The sequence below is a fragment of the Daldinia caldariorum genome, assembly GCF_022478825.1.
Source record: "Daldinia caldariorum strain CBS 122874 unplaced genomic scaffold F4812scaffold_3, whole genome shotgun sequence".
NCBI lineage: Eukaryota > Fungi > Ascomycota > Sordariomycetes > Xylariales > Hypoxylaceae > Daldinia > Daldinia caldariorum.
Window position 1 is genome coordinate 598,973 of NW_025953039.1, and position 17,585 is coordinate 616,557.

Below are 17,585 nucleotides of genomic sequence, written 5' to 3' on the forward strand. Positions count from 1 at the left end.
AGTAGGTACATAGTATGTCTGTAAAAAATACAGACTCGGCCAAGACAACGGTTCCCTCGTCCAAGCGAACGCTAAAAGTGTAAACCCCCTGGATTGTCATCGCCTAGATCATCCTAGGCTATAGGGCGAGTCCTTTCGCGGTCTAGCGCTACGGCTCTACTCGGAGATACAGTGTTACTAACCCAAGACCTCTCTGCGATTTTTTTTTCCTCTCAGGCCTGTGTGAACCGGCGATCATTCCGCAATTCGTTTGGGAAATGCGGCACAAACGTGTAGAGGTATCCGCATTGATCTCCGCCGCCCATAGTTGGTAGATCCCCAAAGGCACATGCGCATGGGGAACTGAAGATGTGGGTGGTGGGTTTTGTGCTCTGATGATATACATATTCCCCGATTCCACTCAGTTGATCGGTAGTCCCGTTCCCTTGGGCTCTTTGCTGCCACCCTACTCGCCAAACCTTCACGTTCAAACACTACCTCGGGCACTGGAGGTAAACAAGGTCAAAATGTCGGCAGCACAGAAGGATACGTTGGGGCCGATGATGAACACTGTCAACTGGGTTTTAACAGCATTGGCGGGTACGTTTCTTGGTCTACGGGTATATTGCAAGTTCAGTCGACATAGGGGGTTATGGTGGGATGATCAAATCTTGATATTCGCATTTGTGAGTAATACAATCTCGGCTTCAGGTGTGATAGAAACCCTTCTAACAAACTACGGTGCCATTATAGGCTTGTCTCGTCGCGGCCGTAGGTTTCATTACCAGTTCAATCAAATTAGGATTTACCAGCCCGGCTGGACCCCAAACCCCCGAGGATGCTCTTCAACTGCAAATTCACGGAGGCGTGCAGAATGTTCTTTTCGGATTAGCTACGGTGCTGAGCAAGACCTCATTCGGAGTTACGCTATTAAGAGTTACCGAAGGCCGGATGAAAATGATCGTCCTGTTTCTCACAATTACTATGAATTTGGCCGTGTTTCTCTACATCATATTTACCTTCTTAAAATGCCAGCCGGAAGTGTATTCTTGGATTAAGGGGCCGGGTTGCTGGAGCACCGAGAAATACATTCGCTACGCTATATTCGCTGGCGGTAGGTCAAGTCTGCGATGCCCTTTTTTCAGGGGCATTGGATAACCGATTCGGCTAACTTGTTGTATAGCATACTCCGCCTTTGTGGACTTCTCGTTTGCGACTGTTCCCTGGTTCTTAATCATAAATCTTCAAATGAGAAAGAGGGAGAAGTTTGGCGTTGCGATTGCTATGAGCTGTGGTGTAACGTATGAACGAAAGGGAACTCCGAGTATTCAAATGGGTTACTAATTGTCTTCTAGTGCTGGAATAACCGCTATTATGAGATGTGTTTATTTACCACTTCTCACTGTTGGGACATTCTCGAGTGAGTTCACAATACCGTAGTATATATATATGCTCATAAAGTGATAACTGACATCCTATCAGCTCAAGGAACCACCCTCGTTATCTGGTACGTGGCTGAAGCAGCAGTCACCATCATCGCGGCATCGATACCTGTTCTACGTGCTCTGATCCGAGATATTTCATCATCACTCGACCGCTACAACCGCAGCACCGGCAACAAATCAGGCGTCAAGAGCCATACGAGAAACACGCCCAGGGGTCTTCACGCAAGCAACGTAGTAACTACGGTTGTTAGTTCGCGGAGGACACAGCACAACCAACAAGATCCTCACGGCGACGCGGGGAGCGACATCAGCATCCTCGAGGGGGCGCACGCGCCGGGCAATTCGTCAACGAGTAGAGGAGGAGGAATCATGCAGACGCAAGAGGTTAGGTTGAGCTATCACGAGCGGAGCGATAACGACAGCGATCAAGGATACGAGATGGAGTCTATGGGAAGGAAATCGCCTTAATTTTTTGATGATACCCCGCTACGGCCGAGCCTGAGAGGATGATTCTGACAGGGTTCGCTGGCTTTGTGTATAAAAAGATTCTACAATTCAAATGCGAACTAATGTTAAAAGAAATGACACTAATGACAAATTTTCAAACGCCTCACTGAATGAAAGAGTCCTCGGTGCTGAGACTATTCCGTCTAGTTTATCGTTCAGCTGTAACTAGGATGGGTAGTTATCATATCTTGATCTGAATAGGGTTAGTGTATGTGATCGTCGCTGGGTATGTTTACTAGGCAGGTGGATGGATAACAAAATAGTTTGCAGACACATGTATGTAAACGAGGTACGAAGTCTGCAAATTATTTTGTCACCCATCTGCTAGGTATGTGCTATTGGAGTCAAAGCGCTTGTCCTTCGTAAAGAGTTATGAGACACCTATGAGATACAAGGGGCCAACACTTTTACGGTAGTGAGTTCAGCCTACAGCTTGTGAAGCCTTTTACTCTTACAAGGTGAGGCTTATAAGTGTTGACCTTCAACTCATCCCTTCACCATGCGGACCAACTCCTATTATACCATTCACATGCCTACCATATTAACGTATTATTTTTGCGATGTAAACAGGTAGTGTGTGGGCTTCGATGTCAATCGCCCAATACGCTATAGAGTCTATTGCTACTACTACTGCTACTACTACAGCATTTCGAGTAATGATCTACATAGTATTTTCGGTATTCGGCGCTGCTCATGAATTATTATGTAACGTTAGAATATCCTTTTATAGGTTGGTACCTGTTTCTAGAATAGGCCGAGAAGAACTTTAAGAACTTTAATCCGCGAACGAGCGTAACTCTTTTGGGCAGGTTATATGACGCGCAAACAAGCGGTGGATCATACCTAATTTTTCTAACCTCTAGGTAGGTATTTTTAGAGCGAGGGAAATTAGCAAAGTTGTCCGAAGTTCTATGTGACTTTCATTATGATGGGATGATGAGATGGCTATAGGTCTTGAATAGGTATGTCCTCAAGCGCGAACTTTCCCCAGTGTACTTTTCTCACTTATATCGATAAATCGAAACCTTGGAAAGCCGCAATACATCACCACCTTGGGAATGTCTGGCCAATTAAATTTGGATGTGATAATGCATTGTAGCAAGTACGTACTTGAGGACATATTTTTATAAGTTATCCACTTTGTTAGGTCTAGAATTCTATAACCTCAAACCTAGGAAAAGGTCTTAAGAAAATTTGACGACAAAACCGAACTTGATATTGCGAAGCTATGGGTTCTTGAAAGACTCACTTTTAAATTCTGGCTTTCGTGTTACGAATAAAATGTTATGGAATACGTTGATATGTTTACAGGTGCTTAATTATCCGTTTTGTCAGGCGTGACGCATCGCATTGGGGTGGTATAGCTCTACATTGTTGTAGAGCTATATAAATAACATAAGCAGAAACGTAGATCATATAGTACCTAGGTAGGTATGTCGCAATACGGTCCTTATAGGCGGAGATAGCAACGCCAACCCCTCGGGTTGACATCGTTCTACCTTTTGGTAATGTAACAATTTAACAGCTATCTTCTCGGGCCCTATATAGCTGACATCAATGCTTTAGAGACGTGAAATAACGACAATTGGTATAACTAACAGATAAAATATCCTTCGCATCCAGATGATTGTATGTGACAAAATATTAGCGAGAGACGTGTCGTGTATGACTATTTCGGACAACATCAGATATGGAATCAGATATGGAGTTTTATTTCTTCACTTATCTTGGGCTGTGTTGGATTTTATCATGACTTGATGTTGTCGAAGTCATTGCTGCTTCACTACCTGATTTACAGTGTATGTGATTAACGATCATCGTTCTAAGAATACCTCAAACAAGATAACACATCAATTAAGACGCACGTGCGTGTGAGTCCAAGTTTCTAACTTACCTGTTTCTTGATATCGGAACAATCCAAGTGTCTCTTGGGTCGTAGGCGCTGATAACAATGCGGGATGGTAACAGATGATGACAGCATCCCGTGAACGATCTAAACTGATTAAGGTTAAGCGTTATTAAAGCCCACGTCCACGACGGGCTTTTCGTGTATCCGATTTCAGGGTCCAAGCTGACGTTTCTGTCCATCCGGCTCCGACCCTTGCGTCCCTACTACCCTTTTCTCAAGTGCGGCTGAACTATTGATAAAAAGTCATAGTTACCTGTTGATCCAGTAAGAAAAAAAAGAGAGATGACGAAAGAACCGCGTGGATCTACAAAATGAAAATTCATCACTGCGGAACCCGAACTCTGCGGCTCTTCTGGGCCCTGAATATGACAAAGATCGAATAAATGCAAAATGCATCTTGGGATTGGTTCCGGGTAGCCCGTAGAGTCCGGTTCTTCTTAGCGCCTACACGTAGACGGTCTTGGGTACATTTTACGTGTGTCAGTTTGGATTGCCGCATCACCGGATAGTCGGAAGAAAGAAACCAGCTTACGCATACAATTGTGGTCTTTCTTTCAGACTCGTGACGTATCGGTTAAAAAAAAATGGCTCAATATAAGTTACGGTGAGGTCTTCCGAACTATGGTAAAGTATTCTGTTTCAATATCATATCGTTGCGCAACTCTCGTTTCTCTTTCGTCTCGAGCATATGTTAGCATTGGGTTTGCTCGTTGGTTGATTCTTTCGCTTGCTGGTCTTGGTCGCAATACACACAAAAATATATTTCCACGTCCCCTTAATAAAGAAGCTTATCATATCCGAACTTCCCGAGTCGCGAGAAAAACAGGAAAGAAAAAAAGAAAAGAAAATCATGGACGACTTCCCCAAAAACTTGATTATCGGAATCGTCGTCTCCGCCGTCGTGGTCGTAGTATCCATTTGTCTCATTTACTATCTCGCCCTCAACTGGTCCAAGCTGGTTCGCCGAGTTGCACCCAACCGCTTTGCGGAACCGCCAAGCGAAAAGACAGAATGGCCGCAGCTGGGAAAATCCGTCGAGACCGACTTTTCACCAACGTCCTCGTCCATATCCTCACCTAGATCGTCGAGGATGAGCCCCGACCCGGTGATCAGTCACTTTAAATCCGATGACGGCGAACCAATTACACCCCCTCCCAACGTAAAGGCATAGAAAAAAAAAGAACTGGGATGTTTCCGTCGTTTCTTCTCTCATTCTTTCTTCTACCTACTACATTACGAGTTACGAATTATGACTACCTACCACTGGACATTTTGCATTTACGGCGTTCTCGGATACTCTTCAGGGGCTAGGGGTTGTGACATATCTAGATGCATCATGATCACTCAATACATATGCTGGCTACCTGGCGTTGTGGAGTTCGGCGGCGATAGGGGCATCTATCGTCCATGACATACGTTTTGAAGCGGGATTGTGGAGAATAGCGATTGAGGGGTCGTGCGCTAAGGTTGGACCATTAGATCAGATTACTATGTACTCTGAAGTGGCGTGAGTAGATCACGACCTATTTTATGAACATGAATTGGGACACCCATGGTTGTTGATTCTCATAGTGAATATCGTACCGTTCAGTCCCCTGTGTACCATTGAAAGCTCTTACAGCAGTGTATAACAACGACCGAAGATAAGACACTCATAAAAATTAACGAACTATAATAAGCCTTGTTTTTGGTATATGTTTGACTGACTACGGTGGCAGGGTGGCTCCAAGCAGTTGATCATTTCTGTCTATCAACATCGACGGAAGCTCATAGGAGGTAACCCGGCTAAGCGCCCATGATATCATGACGCCTTGTCGCGCTACAGGGGGCCCTTGTAAAACAGGTACTATGGATAGCTTAACGCCTAATACCACCCTGAACGACATAGGTACCATGCTCATTGTCAATTGAGGTTCACAAAATGGAAAAATTCAAGGGACCTCTTACATGAAGTTAGAGTCAAGTGATCTAAACGAGTACCATCACTTATAAGCTCGGTGTACCAACAGGCCCGCCAAAAGAAGGCTGTATTTACATATACCTAGCAGAATAATAGCTAACATGCATAAGCGCTCGCGTCTAGAGCCTAAATTTGGGGTATAACCGCCGAATGGTAACCAAACAGTAGTTGTTGGTTATGCCTTACCAAGTCAAGATAGCGAATAAGCATCTTGGTACTCTGTATTGTAGGAAAGGGCCTTGAGATGTTGGTGCACAGGCCGCAGGAGGTTTCAAAAGGAGTCGACTATTGGCTGCGCAAGAGATGGAGGTGGCGTTTAGATGTTGGAAGCACCGTTATCACGCTGGATAAATAACTCTATGAACCCAACTCAAGTTCGAACATCTTCAGATCAATTTCTACTCAAGTTCAAAGCCCTTCGTATCCAATGTCTAGACCGAAAAATTACGGACCGACTGTTACGAACCAACAGCCCGGTGAAGCCATACTAAGTATGAAAGTAAGGTGATAATTAATAATAATTTGGTTAAATATTAATTAATTAAATCTTATAAATCTTATAGATTTTATGGATCTTAAGGATTTTATGGATCTTAAGGATTTTATGGATCTTAAGGATTTTATTAAAATCTATAAAATCTTAAAAATCCATAAGATTAATAAGAATTTAATAAGATAATATATAAGTAAAAAAAAATTATAAATATATTTAAATTATTATATATTTAATTATTTATTTATATTTTCTTAATTATTAATTTAAATCTTATATTTAACTTATATAAAAAAAAAACTTTAAGCCTTCCTAACAAACACTTTAACATTTTATTAACACTTAACCCATATCGTTACTATTTACCTAAAAATCAAGACCCTATCGCCATTACACTCTAACGGACCTGAGTGTAGGTTCGTCACACCGACCCCAATGGGAGGTATAATTTCTACTCAAATTCAAACCCCCTCAAAGCCACGGCTCAAGTCGAAAAATCACGGCCTGTTTTCTTTCGGGGGGACAAAAGTTTCTACTCCAGCTCAACACCCTTCAGAGCCGATGTCTAAGCCAAAAGCTCAAGGACATTTTTCTTTGGGGGGGATGAAAATGTCTAGGCCCAAAAATCAGGGACCGGTTCCTGTGAGGGAGACAAAAATATCTATTCAAGTTCAGCACCCTTCAGAGCCAATGCCGAAGTCGAAAAATCACGGACCGTCGCCTTTGGGAGGGAAAACAATATCTACACCATTCGAATATCATCCCTTAACGCGGTCCGGGGAGATTAGGGTCTTCACTCTTGACCCTGCCCCAAACAGAGAAGCGCCTCTTAAGGGCTCGTTCAAACATGTCGTGGTTCTTACTGAGTATTTCACTGACCATTACGTTGCTCTATCCTATGTTTGGGGCGATAACACAACTGTCGGTGCGATTGATGTCGACGGCCACAAGATCGGAATCGGTGCTAACCTCACCGCCGCATTACGAGACCTTCGACATACGACAAGGGCTCTCAACATATGGATCGACGCGCTGTGCATTGACCAAAAGAACATCCCCGAACGGAACAAGCAAGTTTCTCTCATGAAGGATATCTACTCCACGGCAAGCAGCACTATAATCTACCTCGGTCCACCGAGTCCCGATGCGGAGTTTATCTTCCAGCAAATAGGGGGAGGAGCGTTCAGGGGTTTCGATGACGCCAGCAGTAACAAGTCTATTCCTGCATATAATGGAGGCTCGAAAGGTCGAATCCCCTTGAAAGGGGCCATGGATATAACCACGGCATCCAGCCAATTCCTAGCCAGACCTTGGTTTTCTCGTGCTTGGACATTCCAAGAACTAGCTCTGTCAAGGGACCCCTGGATCCAATGCGGCGTAACAAAGGTGCGATGGATGGATCTCTGCAATTTCCTTACACCACTACTACGAGAGACGCCGTCGAAGGGGGGAAACACCTTGACATGGATGAACAAGGTCCATGATGCTTTATACACCCATCACAACGTAGACCCCGAGATACTTAACCTTTGGCGTATACTCAAGCTCCGAGGGGATAGCCAGGCCACCGACCCCAGAGATCTGATATATGCGAACATGGGGCTTCACAAGGACCGTCCCGAGGTCGGGGAGTTCGTGCAAGTCGACTACAACAAGACGGCTCGGGAGGTCTTCATCGACGTCGGCCTGTACATGATGAAGTATCACGGTCTCGGTAGAGCGGTGTCCAACATCTCCAACTCTCCCCTCAGATCCAGTCTCCCGTCGTGGGTGCCCGACTGGGGCTTCAACGTCAAGTTGGAATCTCCTCATGGGGCTGGGGCATATCTTCACGGAGTACAGCTTGGCCCCCCAACATCCGAGCAGGACGTGCTCTTGATCAAATCCCACCGTTCTCCGCTGGTCGTCACGCACATCAGCAGCGTCCTTCTCCCGCGCCCTCGGTCGCCCAAGGAAGGCGGGCTAGGGAACGTGGACTCGACGGGGGGCAGCGGCTATTTCTCCAAAGCGTCGCACAGCCCCGTCAAAGGCGCCGTGTCGAAAGTATGGGCGGAGTACGGCTGGTTGCGACGCACGCTCGAAGACGGGGGCAGACGCCCTATGGATTGGCTGAACGGCATCAGCAACGACAATGCCTGCCAGCTGGTGATGAAGATGTACGACGACAGGGTGCACGACCCGCGAATCCCGTCCCGGATAGCCTTGCTCAACAACTCGGTGGCGGCTATTGTGGACGAGAAGGTTCGCGTCGGGGACAGCATCGTCGCGCTGGAGAGCATCAGCTTTTACCAGGGGGGAAGCTTCCATGTGAGCAAGCAGGAATTCCCGGCCCAGGTTGTGGTTCGCAAATTGGAATCGGATGTTCCCTCTAGGCTTGATAGCAAGATCGTTGCCGCGTTTCCGCGGAGCGATAAGTATGTCGGGCGGCGTCAACATTGTCGTCTGGTAGCTCCTCAGGTTGTTCGGATCGAAGAGACGACAGCAAAGCAAGAATCTCTGTTGATCGTCCACTGATAATTATTAATGTAACAGTATATTGATTTTTTGGATGTACATAGGCGTTGGTGTAAATCTTGGATTGGGTTAGGTTAGATTAGGTACCTAGGTAGTCATTTTGAAAGCTGTCATCTATCGAATGATTTACAAATGTAGCGACTGTCGGGCAGAGGTAGTATTGTCTTGTTTGATGTCTTGTATGATCACACTTAAAGTAAGGTAGACACTGGCTTTAAGAGACATATTTCTATTCGCAGCCAGTCCGGTTGATACTATATTTGCCGCAGAATAAATAGCTACCTCCTAGGCACCTAGAGGGTAAATATGAATCGTAAAGACCGTCCTTGAATCCACGTGTATATTGGGTACTCACTATCAAACCATCCAGCTGTGTCAACGACCCCCCTTTCCCTTCCATCCGGACAAGAAGCAAAAAAAGGAGAAAAATGATGAACCGCCCGCACTTCATACTAGAAAAATCCAAGTATTTATATACTCCTGCTCCAAATATCGTCCAAAAAGATAACCGAAAAACTCCAATCAAGATATGATTCAAACCAAGCATTTATTCCATACCTTCCGAGGATCTTCTCCTGACGAAGACCATCTAGGTAGTCCATCTCGCTCACTCAAGGGGAGTTGCACCGTACTTCAGCAGCAGATCGACCACTTCCTGATTTTTCTTCGCCATCGCAACCTGCAATGGGAGGAAATAATCAAGCGTCGAAGATCGCAGGAGGGGCATATTCGGATCGACACCTCCGCGCAGGAGAGCTTCCAGGCATTCATTCGAGGCCTGGTCTGTACGCGCGTCTTGGTTGCACAAGTAACACATAGAATAGATTTGCTCGGTGGCCGGCGCCAAGCGGAATAGGTCCCGCCTCATAATGGCTTCCACGATGCCGGAGTGATGGTACCGAACAGCTCGGAAAAGGGCCCCGGCGTGGGGTTTGCCTGTCAGTCCGCAAATTCGCGGGGGGGAAGGATTCGCGCCGTTGTCGAGCAGGAACTCGAACAAGGCGAGGTCCCGTTCCGTGACGGCTATGTCGAGCGGGGTCTCTCCGACTTTGGTGGACTAGTTGGGATCAGCGCCCCTTTCCAATAGCATCTGCAGGAGCGATATGTTTCCGCCCTTGCAAGCGTCGATGAAAGTGGTCCAGCCTGACTTGGGGGCGTATTCCCAAGGCGCGCCGGCCTCGAGGATGACGCGCGCAACCTCGAAGTTTCTTGACTTTACGGCGTCGAATAAGCGTGTCCTTGTGTTCAACAATTTAGTCGCGTCTTTGAACTGCAAAGCAAATTGGAGATAAACAGCGTCGTTTTGTTCGATTGCTTTTAATATCATCGAGCCCAGTTCCTGCTTCGATGGGGTTCTCGTGTTGAGCTTCATCAGATGTTCGCAAATCTCCATACCGCGGCTCATGTACAGTTCGTAAATTAGCGACTCGGTAGAGCTGCTAGCTGCGTTGTGAGATGACCCGTACTCCAGCAGTAGTTTTACGATGGAAAATTTATCTCGATGGTCATTCCGCTTGCTACATACGATCTCTATCGCGTTGCGTCCGTCGATGTCCACGGCGGCTACCGATGCACCTCGTTGAAGTAGTATCCTGATAGCCGAGAGTTGATACTTTTCTGGACCGCCGCACTTACACGCTCTCATGAGCGGAGTCATTCCCCTGTCATCCCGAGCGTCAAGCACCGCTCCGGCATCCAATAAGTACTCTATAATAGGACCTAAACCCCGCTCAGCCGCGAGTGCTAAAGGGGTTTCTTCATTATTCCGTTCATTGACATCCGCCCCAGCCTCGACGAGACGCTTTATGAGTTTAAATTGATCACTTTCAGGGGAACACCACTCCTCATTGTCTGAATGGGCGACTTGCTTGGGCGGAATAATAATGCCGCAGCAGCAATGTAAAGGCGTAGTTTTGAAGCCGGTGTCGTGCCATGCACCCATGTCCATCATCTTCAACGCCATCGAGAAGCGACCCGCTGAGCACGCATCCAGAAGTACCGTGCAACCCTCGTTATCGCAAGTATTGATGTCTGCGCCGTGTCGTACCAGCCACTTGACCATGCCCCAACGATCCGACTTATAGGCCCAGTGAATCGAGCTCATACCGTGATGATCTTTGATATCAATGGGAGGCTTGTAGTAGTCTAGGAGGAAGTTGGAAAAATGGAAAGCATCTGTACAGCTTGACATGTGTAGAGCGGTTACATAGCTGCTCGAGGAACCTAATGCTCTGGGCGCCACTTGGAAAGAGGCGCCTCGAGTTACTAGAATATAGGCTGTAGTATATTGTTTATGGCACTAGAATGAAGCATAAGCTATTGGGAAATATAGTGGTATTTTTTTTTACCGGATTAAACGGGGTATGGTATGCATGGACATACTATAGCTGTGTGAAGGGGCATCCACCATAAAAGCTCTGCTTTGTCCATGTCTGGTAACTCAGGGCTAAGTGCACATGGGGACTTGGGCATGTAATCGCAGCGGCAGAATCCGTAGGAGAGAGCGTTGACATTCGCGCCGTGGTTCAATAGCAAGTTGACGATATCATTGTGGCCCCGACTAGCAGCAAGATGGAGAGATGTCCAAAAATGCGAAGGCGGCTGAACAGACAGGTCACCGCTTCTCTGCATTCTTCTACCCTCCCGCTCGAATAAAATTAGCTGCATCTGGTAGTCTTGTAGGTTCCGGCGGTTTTCCACTATGCCATGAAAAGGATAGGTGAACAAAGCCTGGTCCGGGTTGGTGCCCGCTGCTAACAGTTTCCGAACTACTCGAGTTTGTCCCCGATCGATTACTTGGAAAAGAACTTTGGTTTTGTCGGCAACTCGACGGTAAAGAATGTGATCCAATGCCTGATATAGAATGTTGCAACTACGGCAGATTCTCGAGATGTCTTCGATGTCCAAGTAATTGGTAACCATAGTAAGGAGTTCGTTAGGTAACTGTAAGAGCGCCATTTTGGGGGGCCTATTTGCCTTTCAGCTGGTTGACCTAGCTGGACGAAGTATGCATAAAACTTTATAGATCATGAACGGTAGGCGGATGCTTGCCTAGAATACAGGTAAACATACAAACACGTGCGTTAACGCAGATTATATCGCGTGTTTCGAAAGCATTAACGCCCTTCTACGCGTGAGGCTCTCATAATACATACAAGGGGAATAAGCTGACCAAGTGGCGCAAATAGATGGAGTGGCTACATATGTACCTAGTAGGCATGTTCTTACCTACAGGCTCGAATCGAAAGGATCGAGGCATCACGTGAATGCCACGTGCACCTGTTGGAAAGATGAGAGTAGATCTGTATGCACACCCAAATCTTCGTCCACTTGATGTCCTCAGGCAAGCTTATAGTGCTTTTCCCTTTTCACGAACTCGGCCTGTATAGTCAATTCCAACCTAAAAATGGATACGGGCGAACTGTCTCTTTTATCGTCTTGTCGTGGACATGATTCTTACGAACGCCAATGTATTTACGGAGCTGGTTAGCAAATTATGTGCTACAAGGCGCTCGCTTGTAGTCCACATACAGGACGAGTTGCCATGATTTACTTTACCTGACACGAGCGTAATAATTCATGAATACGGGCCGTAGCCCAAGCGGTATGATAACATGGAGTCAATATTCAGGATATCCTAGTCATGGAAATGACCAAGGACAAAAGAACAGAATTTTTAATGCTTACCTAGGGTAATCTCCTAGCCCTTTCTTAAAGGAATACGAAATCTAATTGTATGAACTTATAGGCTTATAAGCTTGTGTAGAAGAAGCTCCGCAGTAAGAGATATAGTTGGTTACACACTGTAAGGGAGAATAGTATGCGTTAACGATACCAAATTGGATCAGAATAATTGATATTGATATCAAGGCGTAGCTAAGTTTTTCACGTGGGTATTAAAATCTGTTGCTGAATCTCTGATCTTTAACAACAGGGAGACTTCTTATGACAGGCCTATCTAGGTATCTATGGACTAGAGTTAAATATATAGAAATTGTCTTTAATTACCTAAGGTAACCCTTTCTTAAAACCCAACGGGTCGCTCTAGCTGATTGGCTACGGTAGATGACGGGTAGATCAAACATTAGCTTGGCCGATGAAACCCAGAGCCGAATTAAAGTCGAGGGAAGTTAACATGGGACTTGAAGTGACGCAATAACTACCTCATAGTAGTATAGAAAGTTAAAATGTTCTTGTGTCTTACCCGGTCACTACCTACTTTGTTATTCTTGTGGCTTACCGTTTACGGTGGAAGGGTGTTACCATTTATCATTTACTTTGATTTTACAACCTGAACTATCCGTCCGTTCGATTACCTATTTGCACCGTACGAGGAAAGAGACTGACCACGGGCAGAGAAGATGTAACTGCAGAAAAACCCTATTCTCGTTACATACGGCCCTAGCACGACGTTGCGCCTAAAAAGCGGCCAGGGTCTATGAGACCAATCAGAAGTTAGATGACGAGCATAAATATGGAGCAGGACGTTCTAATTGGTCAGTATCTGGAATCCAATTAAACGCGATTCGTTCTCGACGCGTCGACTTCGCGTCTTTACGCGTCTCCCAAGTCTTGTCTTATCTAGTTCCTCTCTTCCCCCCGTCCCCCCTCCTTCTTCGATTTCCATCTAGTGTGCACTAGGCTTTCGCTGGCTTTCTATTGTGCCCCCCCCTCTTCCCCCCGATAATGATCAACATGCTATGCCCAATGATCGCACTAAATACCGGCCGAAACCAACCGGGGAATTTTGCGTAAAGTGCATGCAGAGCCCAGAGAGAGAGAGCCTGCCGATGCAAAGTTACTTCAATGAACCAACCGATTTAACCCCCAACGGTGTGTCCTTCACGGCTCTGCCGAAAACTTTGTTAATCTCAAAAAAAAAAAAAAAAAAAGTCTATAGATAGTAAAATGTCTTATATTATCATAATAACTACCTAGTTACAGTTAAACTAGGAGGTGAAATATAAACAAGTTATTGAAAAAGATGACTGCTTGACAGATGGATTACGGTTTATGTTACGACCATTTATCTCCTCAATCTCTCTATCGCCCTGCATGCATTATCAGTATGCAAGGGCTGTAGAGAAGGAGGGGTGATCTTGATAGTAAGACGAATATAGGGTATACCTTCAATGTTACGACATAGAAGTCCATCTTAATCTAAGAAATCGTCATGTGCTGCGTAGGGATCGACGGGAATTTCGATATCTGCCTGTTCTATGATATCGAAGTACGTAGTATGAGGTATGACCAGTAACAGAAGTACAGGTAAGAAATCACGTTTAGGGCTTTCGTCACCTAAGCCGGCTAAGCTGACTGGAATTCCACCAGTGCTCTTGGACTGTCCACGCTTCTACGGCGGATTTCACCGCATGAGGGGGATTCAGAAAAGCGTCACGCCCATCTGATACCATTCACACATTCACAGCTCCAGACTACGTATTGTTAATCCGTAGATCCATTACGTATTGCACATTCTAGGGGTCGACAATAACTCCCCCTTGTAAATCTTGAGGGCACGAAGGGCGGTTGCAGAGTCGAACCCTCCAAGGTCTAGATAGGAAGTTATAGTCAGTCTGACGATAGTCTATCTAAGTAATAAGTAGCACACCATCGCAAAAAAAGGGGATTCTAATTGAGACTATATTGTAAGACTATCCCCAAGGCAGACGAAGTTACAACGTCTAATTTTTAAGGGCAATGGACCTGGACGGATCGATCAGGTCTAGCGGGTTGTCCTCGTGGCACACCATCTTCAGAGGAGCTAAAGAGTTGAGAAGTGATGATTTACTAAAGGGGGTTTAGAATCATGGTGTAAGGTTGTGTAAGGGTTGTGTCAAAGTCTCGATCGGGGTGGAAGTGCTTGCTTCCATTTAGGTACGTAGGTACGTAGGTAGATAATAGGAGGTAGGTAAACCGTAGTAAAGTTTGGAACCTTCACACCTTCTGCTCACCCCCTGGTTCGTCTGGAAATACGGTTTACAAGTACGGACTAGGTGTGTACACTAGTACCTTATGTTAAGGTGGATCTATTTCTCAGGTACTAGACCTGTATCCTCCCTTGTAACTCTCTCGATGGGCAAATGGGTCAATTAGATCAATGAGGTCACTCTCCGTAGAGGTTAAGCTGGATCAGTACCTGAGCACAGATCCACTATATTACAGTGGTCCCAAGGTGTACACTTCTAAGCCAAATGCGGTACGTATCATGTGGACCATCCACCATCCGTGCAACCTGGACAGGCAGTGCAGTTTTTGGCCCGTTCCTGGGGGATCCTCTTCTTTTTCTGGTCTTATTAGGCGCATTATTCCAGCCCTCCCGTCTCTCCTCCCACTCCGAGCTTCCACTTTCCCACTTACACATCTCATCTCCTAGCAACCGTTGATCGCCCGCGTTTCCCGTCGCATAACAATCTTAACCATCACCAGCCAACTTTAGCATTACTATCGCCAACAAGCTACTGTTTCATATAAAGACTATAATACGATTTATATATTATTATTCATATTAAATCTATATAACTATTTGCGCAACTGGTATTTATCTAGGTAACTATACCGCGCGCATCGCATTCCCGCCATAGTCGCATTTCACTTAAATCCTCGTAACTTAATCCCGCTTGGAGCAACCTTTTCTCTCGACACGCACTTAACGCGACGCAAACAAGTATAAATCAATCAATCAGTCAATCAATCATTACTCGAATAAGTCTTTCAAGATGTTAATGCCGTCCGCACTTTCGTGCGACTCGCACCCGCCTGTCACTAGGCTTCAATCCGCTCTTTTCGCGTCGCCACCTGCTAGTCCCCCGTCGAACGCGCACAACAGCACGCTCGGAAACATCTTCCAGTCGTGTCGCGCGCTGCAATCCATGCTTACCGCCCCCGCGACAATCACATCAAATGACACCAACACCAACGTCGACGCGCGCCACCGGGATCCGCTGCCTACACCGCCGATGGCTCACACCGCTCTTCCCCCTCTGAAACTGCGCCTGCGATCGCGCAGAGCAGCAGCAGCAGCAGCAGACACCAATGGGGACGCTCTGCCCAGGAAGAGAGTCGTGAAAAAACGAGCGCCACCCCGCGGCGCCAATAAGCGACGCCGTGCGGTCGAGGATGACATGGGTCGCGACAACGATATCGACAGCGATCTAGAGATAAGCGGTTCAGAGAACGGCGATCGGAGCCTAGACAGCGAGGAAGCATCTGCACGACCTAGCACACCAAAGCGCGCTCGCCTCGCGCCGGAAGTAATACCGCTAGGTCTGGGGCGGGGAGACTTCCACAACCTGCATTCTACTACTGCAAGGGAGGAAGAGGAGAAGAGCATGAGCATGAGCATGAGCATGAGCATGAGCATAGCGGAAGGTACCGACGTGGAAGTGGAAGCGGATGGCGAGCAGTGGAGCAAAGAGGACGATCGGATACTAGTCGAGCTAGTCCTGGAGAAGCTCAAGCTGTCCAAGACGGATTGGCAGGACTGCGCGCGGAGCCTGGGCAAAGACCGGAGCAGCATCGGGCGCAGGTGGAGGAGCCTGATGATAAATGGGGATGTCGGGCTCAAGCCGTCGAGGAGTCGGCGAAGCAAATTACACAGCACCTGGAGGTGAAGTCCACGTGCCTCGATTCCATTCTTTTCACATGCTTTACTTTGTCTAACTATTACTACTTATTATTCTACTCTTCTCTGAGATCTCAAGATATACGAGATCTGGTTTGTATTTTTTTAAGAGATTTATTATGGCTTCGGGAGGAGAACACAAAAGGGAAAGGCTAGGCGCTTTAGAGGAAACTGGGATACCTGGGTACGATATCCCCCATATCGCGCACAAATGAATGCGCTTGATAGGTCGGCGGTTATTGTTTATACTCTTTTTTTTATTATTATCTTATTTTGGATATCAACTATTGTTGAAAAGGAAATAGAATCATCATCTTACCTCATTTTTCACCAGTCTCTTAATCATCTACCATGGCCGTGTCTCCAAATACGAAATCTCACTCTGCCCTCCTTACTTGTGACTTGGAAACCATATGGTTGAACCTTCATGCATGCAAGTTTCCCCTTACACAGTAAATCCAGACATCCATGGAGGTACGCTACCGTGCTTTGCTAGCCTCCTACATAGGGCTGGTTAGGGGGCGGTTAACCCAGCCTAGGAGGGTTATTAGGGTGGCTATTATGGACTACCAACCCCATATTTTGTTGTTTTCAAAATAAGATAAAACCCTCAAAAGCCGCACACTCTCGAGGCCGAAAACGGACTCTCCCAAGCGCTACCTACCTCCTACCATATCGGTACCCGGGCGCTTTCGCTTACGGTTGATCACCAAGGTCTTCTTCTGTTTTTATTCCAATTATTTCCCTTTAACCTTTTTTTTTCGTGTTATTTTCTATTTTCTCCAAAGTACATTTTCCCTCTTTTCGCTTCGACTCCCATATCTGGGCACGATAAGTTTCCGCGGCTCCGCTGCAGCGGCTAGGGTTACGTTTTGGTATCTCCTGGAGGGGGAGAGGGGGCCGGGGTATGAGTCCAGGGAGATAGGGAGGAGTGGGAGGAGTAGGGCAGGGAGGTCCCATTCTTTTGGTTACGGGGAGGCTGGGAAAAATCCACAGCTCGATGGATCCCGTACTTTACCTCCTACTACCTAAAACCTTAGATAGGGATATTTATCGGATGTGGAAACTCGCCCTACCAAGAACGAAAAAAGTCTGGCGCTTTCATGCTCCTCCCCGCCTTCTTCAATTCCAAGCCAGGGCCGACGGTGGTTAAT

The 17,585-nt window shown here is 46.4% G+C and overlaps 5 protein-coding genes across 5 annotated transcripts; 4 read left to right on the forward strand and 1 right to left on the reverse strand.

The window, feature by feature from the left end:
* Positions 1 to 506: 506 nt before the first annotated feature.
* On the forward strand, positions 507 to 1,892 carry F4812DRAFT_456410 (uncharacterized protein; the record flags this gene model as incomplete). The annotated part of the gene is made up of 5 exons (XM_047936986.1): positions 507 to 665; positions 733 to 1,093; positions 1,163 to 1,280; positions 1,335 to 1,399; positions 1,462 to 1,892. The coding sequence occupies 5 exons, from the start codon at positions 507 to 509 to the stop codon at positions 1,890 to 1,892; spliced, it is 1,134 nt and encodes a 377-aa protein (XP_047792717.1).
* Positions 1,893 to 4,690: 2,798 nt separating this feature from the next.
* On the forward strand, positions 4,691 to 5,011 carry F4812DRAFT_456411 (uncharacterized protein; the record flags this gene model as incomplete). The annotated part of the gene is made up of 1 exon (XM_047936987.1): positions 4,691 to 5,011. One exon carries the CDS (start codon positions 4,691 to 4,693, stop codon positions 5,009 to 5,011), a length of 321 nt encoding a protein of 106 aa, XP_047792718.1.
* Positions 5,012 to 6,103: 1,092 nt separating this feature from the next.
* Positions 6,104 to 8,972, forward strand: F4812DRAFT_263684 (HET-domain-containing protein). Its single transcript, XM_047930835.1, has 2 exons — positions 6,104 to 6,291; positions 6,710 to 8,972. The coding sequence occupies exon 2, from the start codon at positions 6,729 to 6,731 to the stop codon at positions 8,805 to 8,807; it is 2,079 nt and encodes a 692-aa protein (XP_047792719.1). The 5' UTR covers positions 6,104 to 6,291; positions 6,710 to 6,728; the 3' UTR covers positions 8,808 to 8,972.
* A 442-nt stretch (positions 8,973 to 9,414) lies between these two features.
* On the reverse strand, positions 9,415 to 11,765 carry F4812DRAFT_456413 (ankyrin; the record flags this gene model as incomplete). Its single annotated transcript, XM_047936988.1, has 3 exons — positions 9,415 to 9,864; positions 10,006 to 11,106; positions 11,190 to 11,765. 3 exons carry the CDS (start codon positions 11,763 to 11,765, stop codon positions 9,415 to 9,417), a joined length of 2,127 nt encoding a protein of 708 aa, XP_047792720.1.
* Positions 11,766 to 15,096: 3,331 nt separating this feature from the next.
* Positions 15,097 to 16,827, forward strand: F4812DRAFT_417375 (uncharacterized protein). Its single transcript, XM_047933166.1, has one exon. It carries the CDS (start codon positions 15,527 to 15,529, stop codon positions 16,418 to 16,420), a length of 894 nt encoding a protein of 297 aa, XP_047792721.1. The 5' UTR covers positions 15,097 to 15,526; the 3' UTR covers positions 16,421 to 16,827.
* The last annotated feature ends 758 nt before the right edge of the window (positions 16,828 to 17,585 follow it).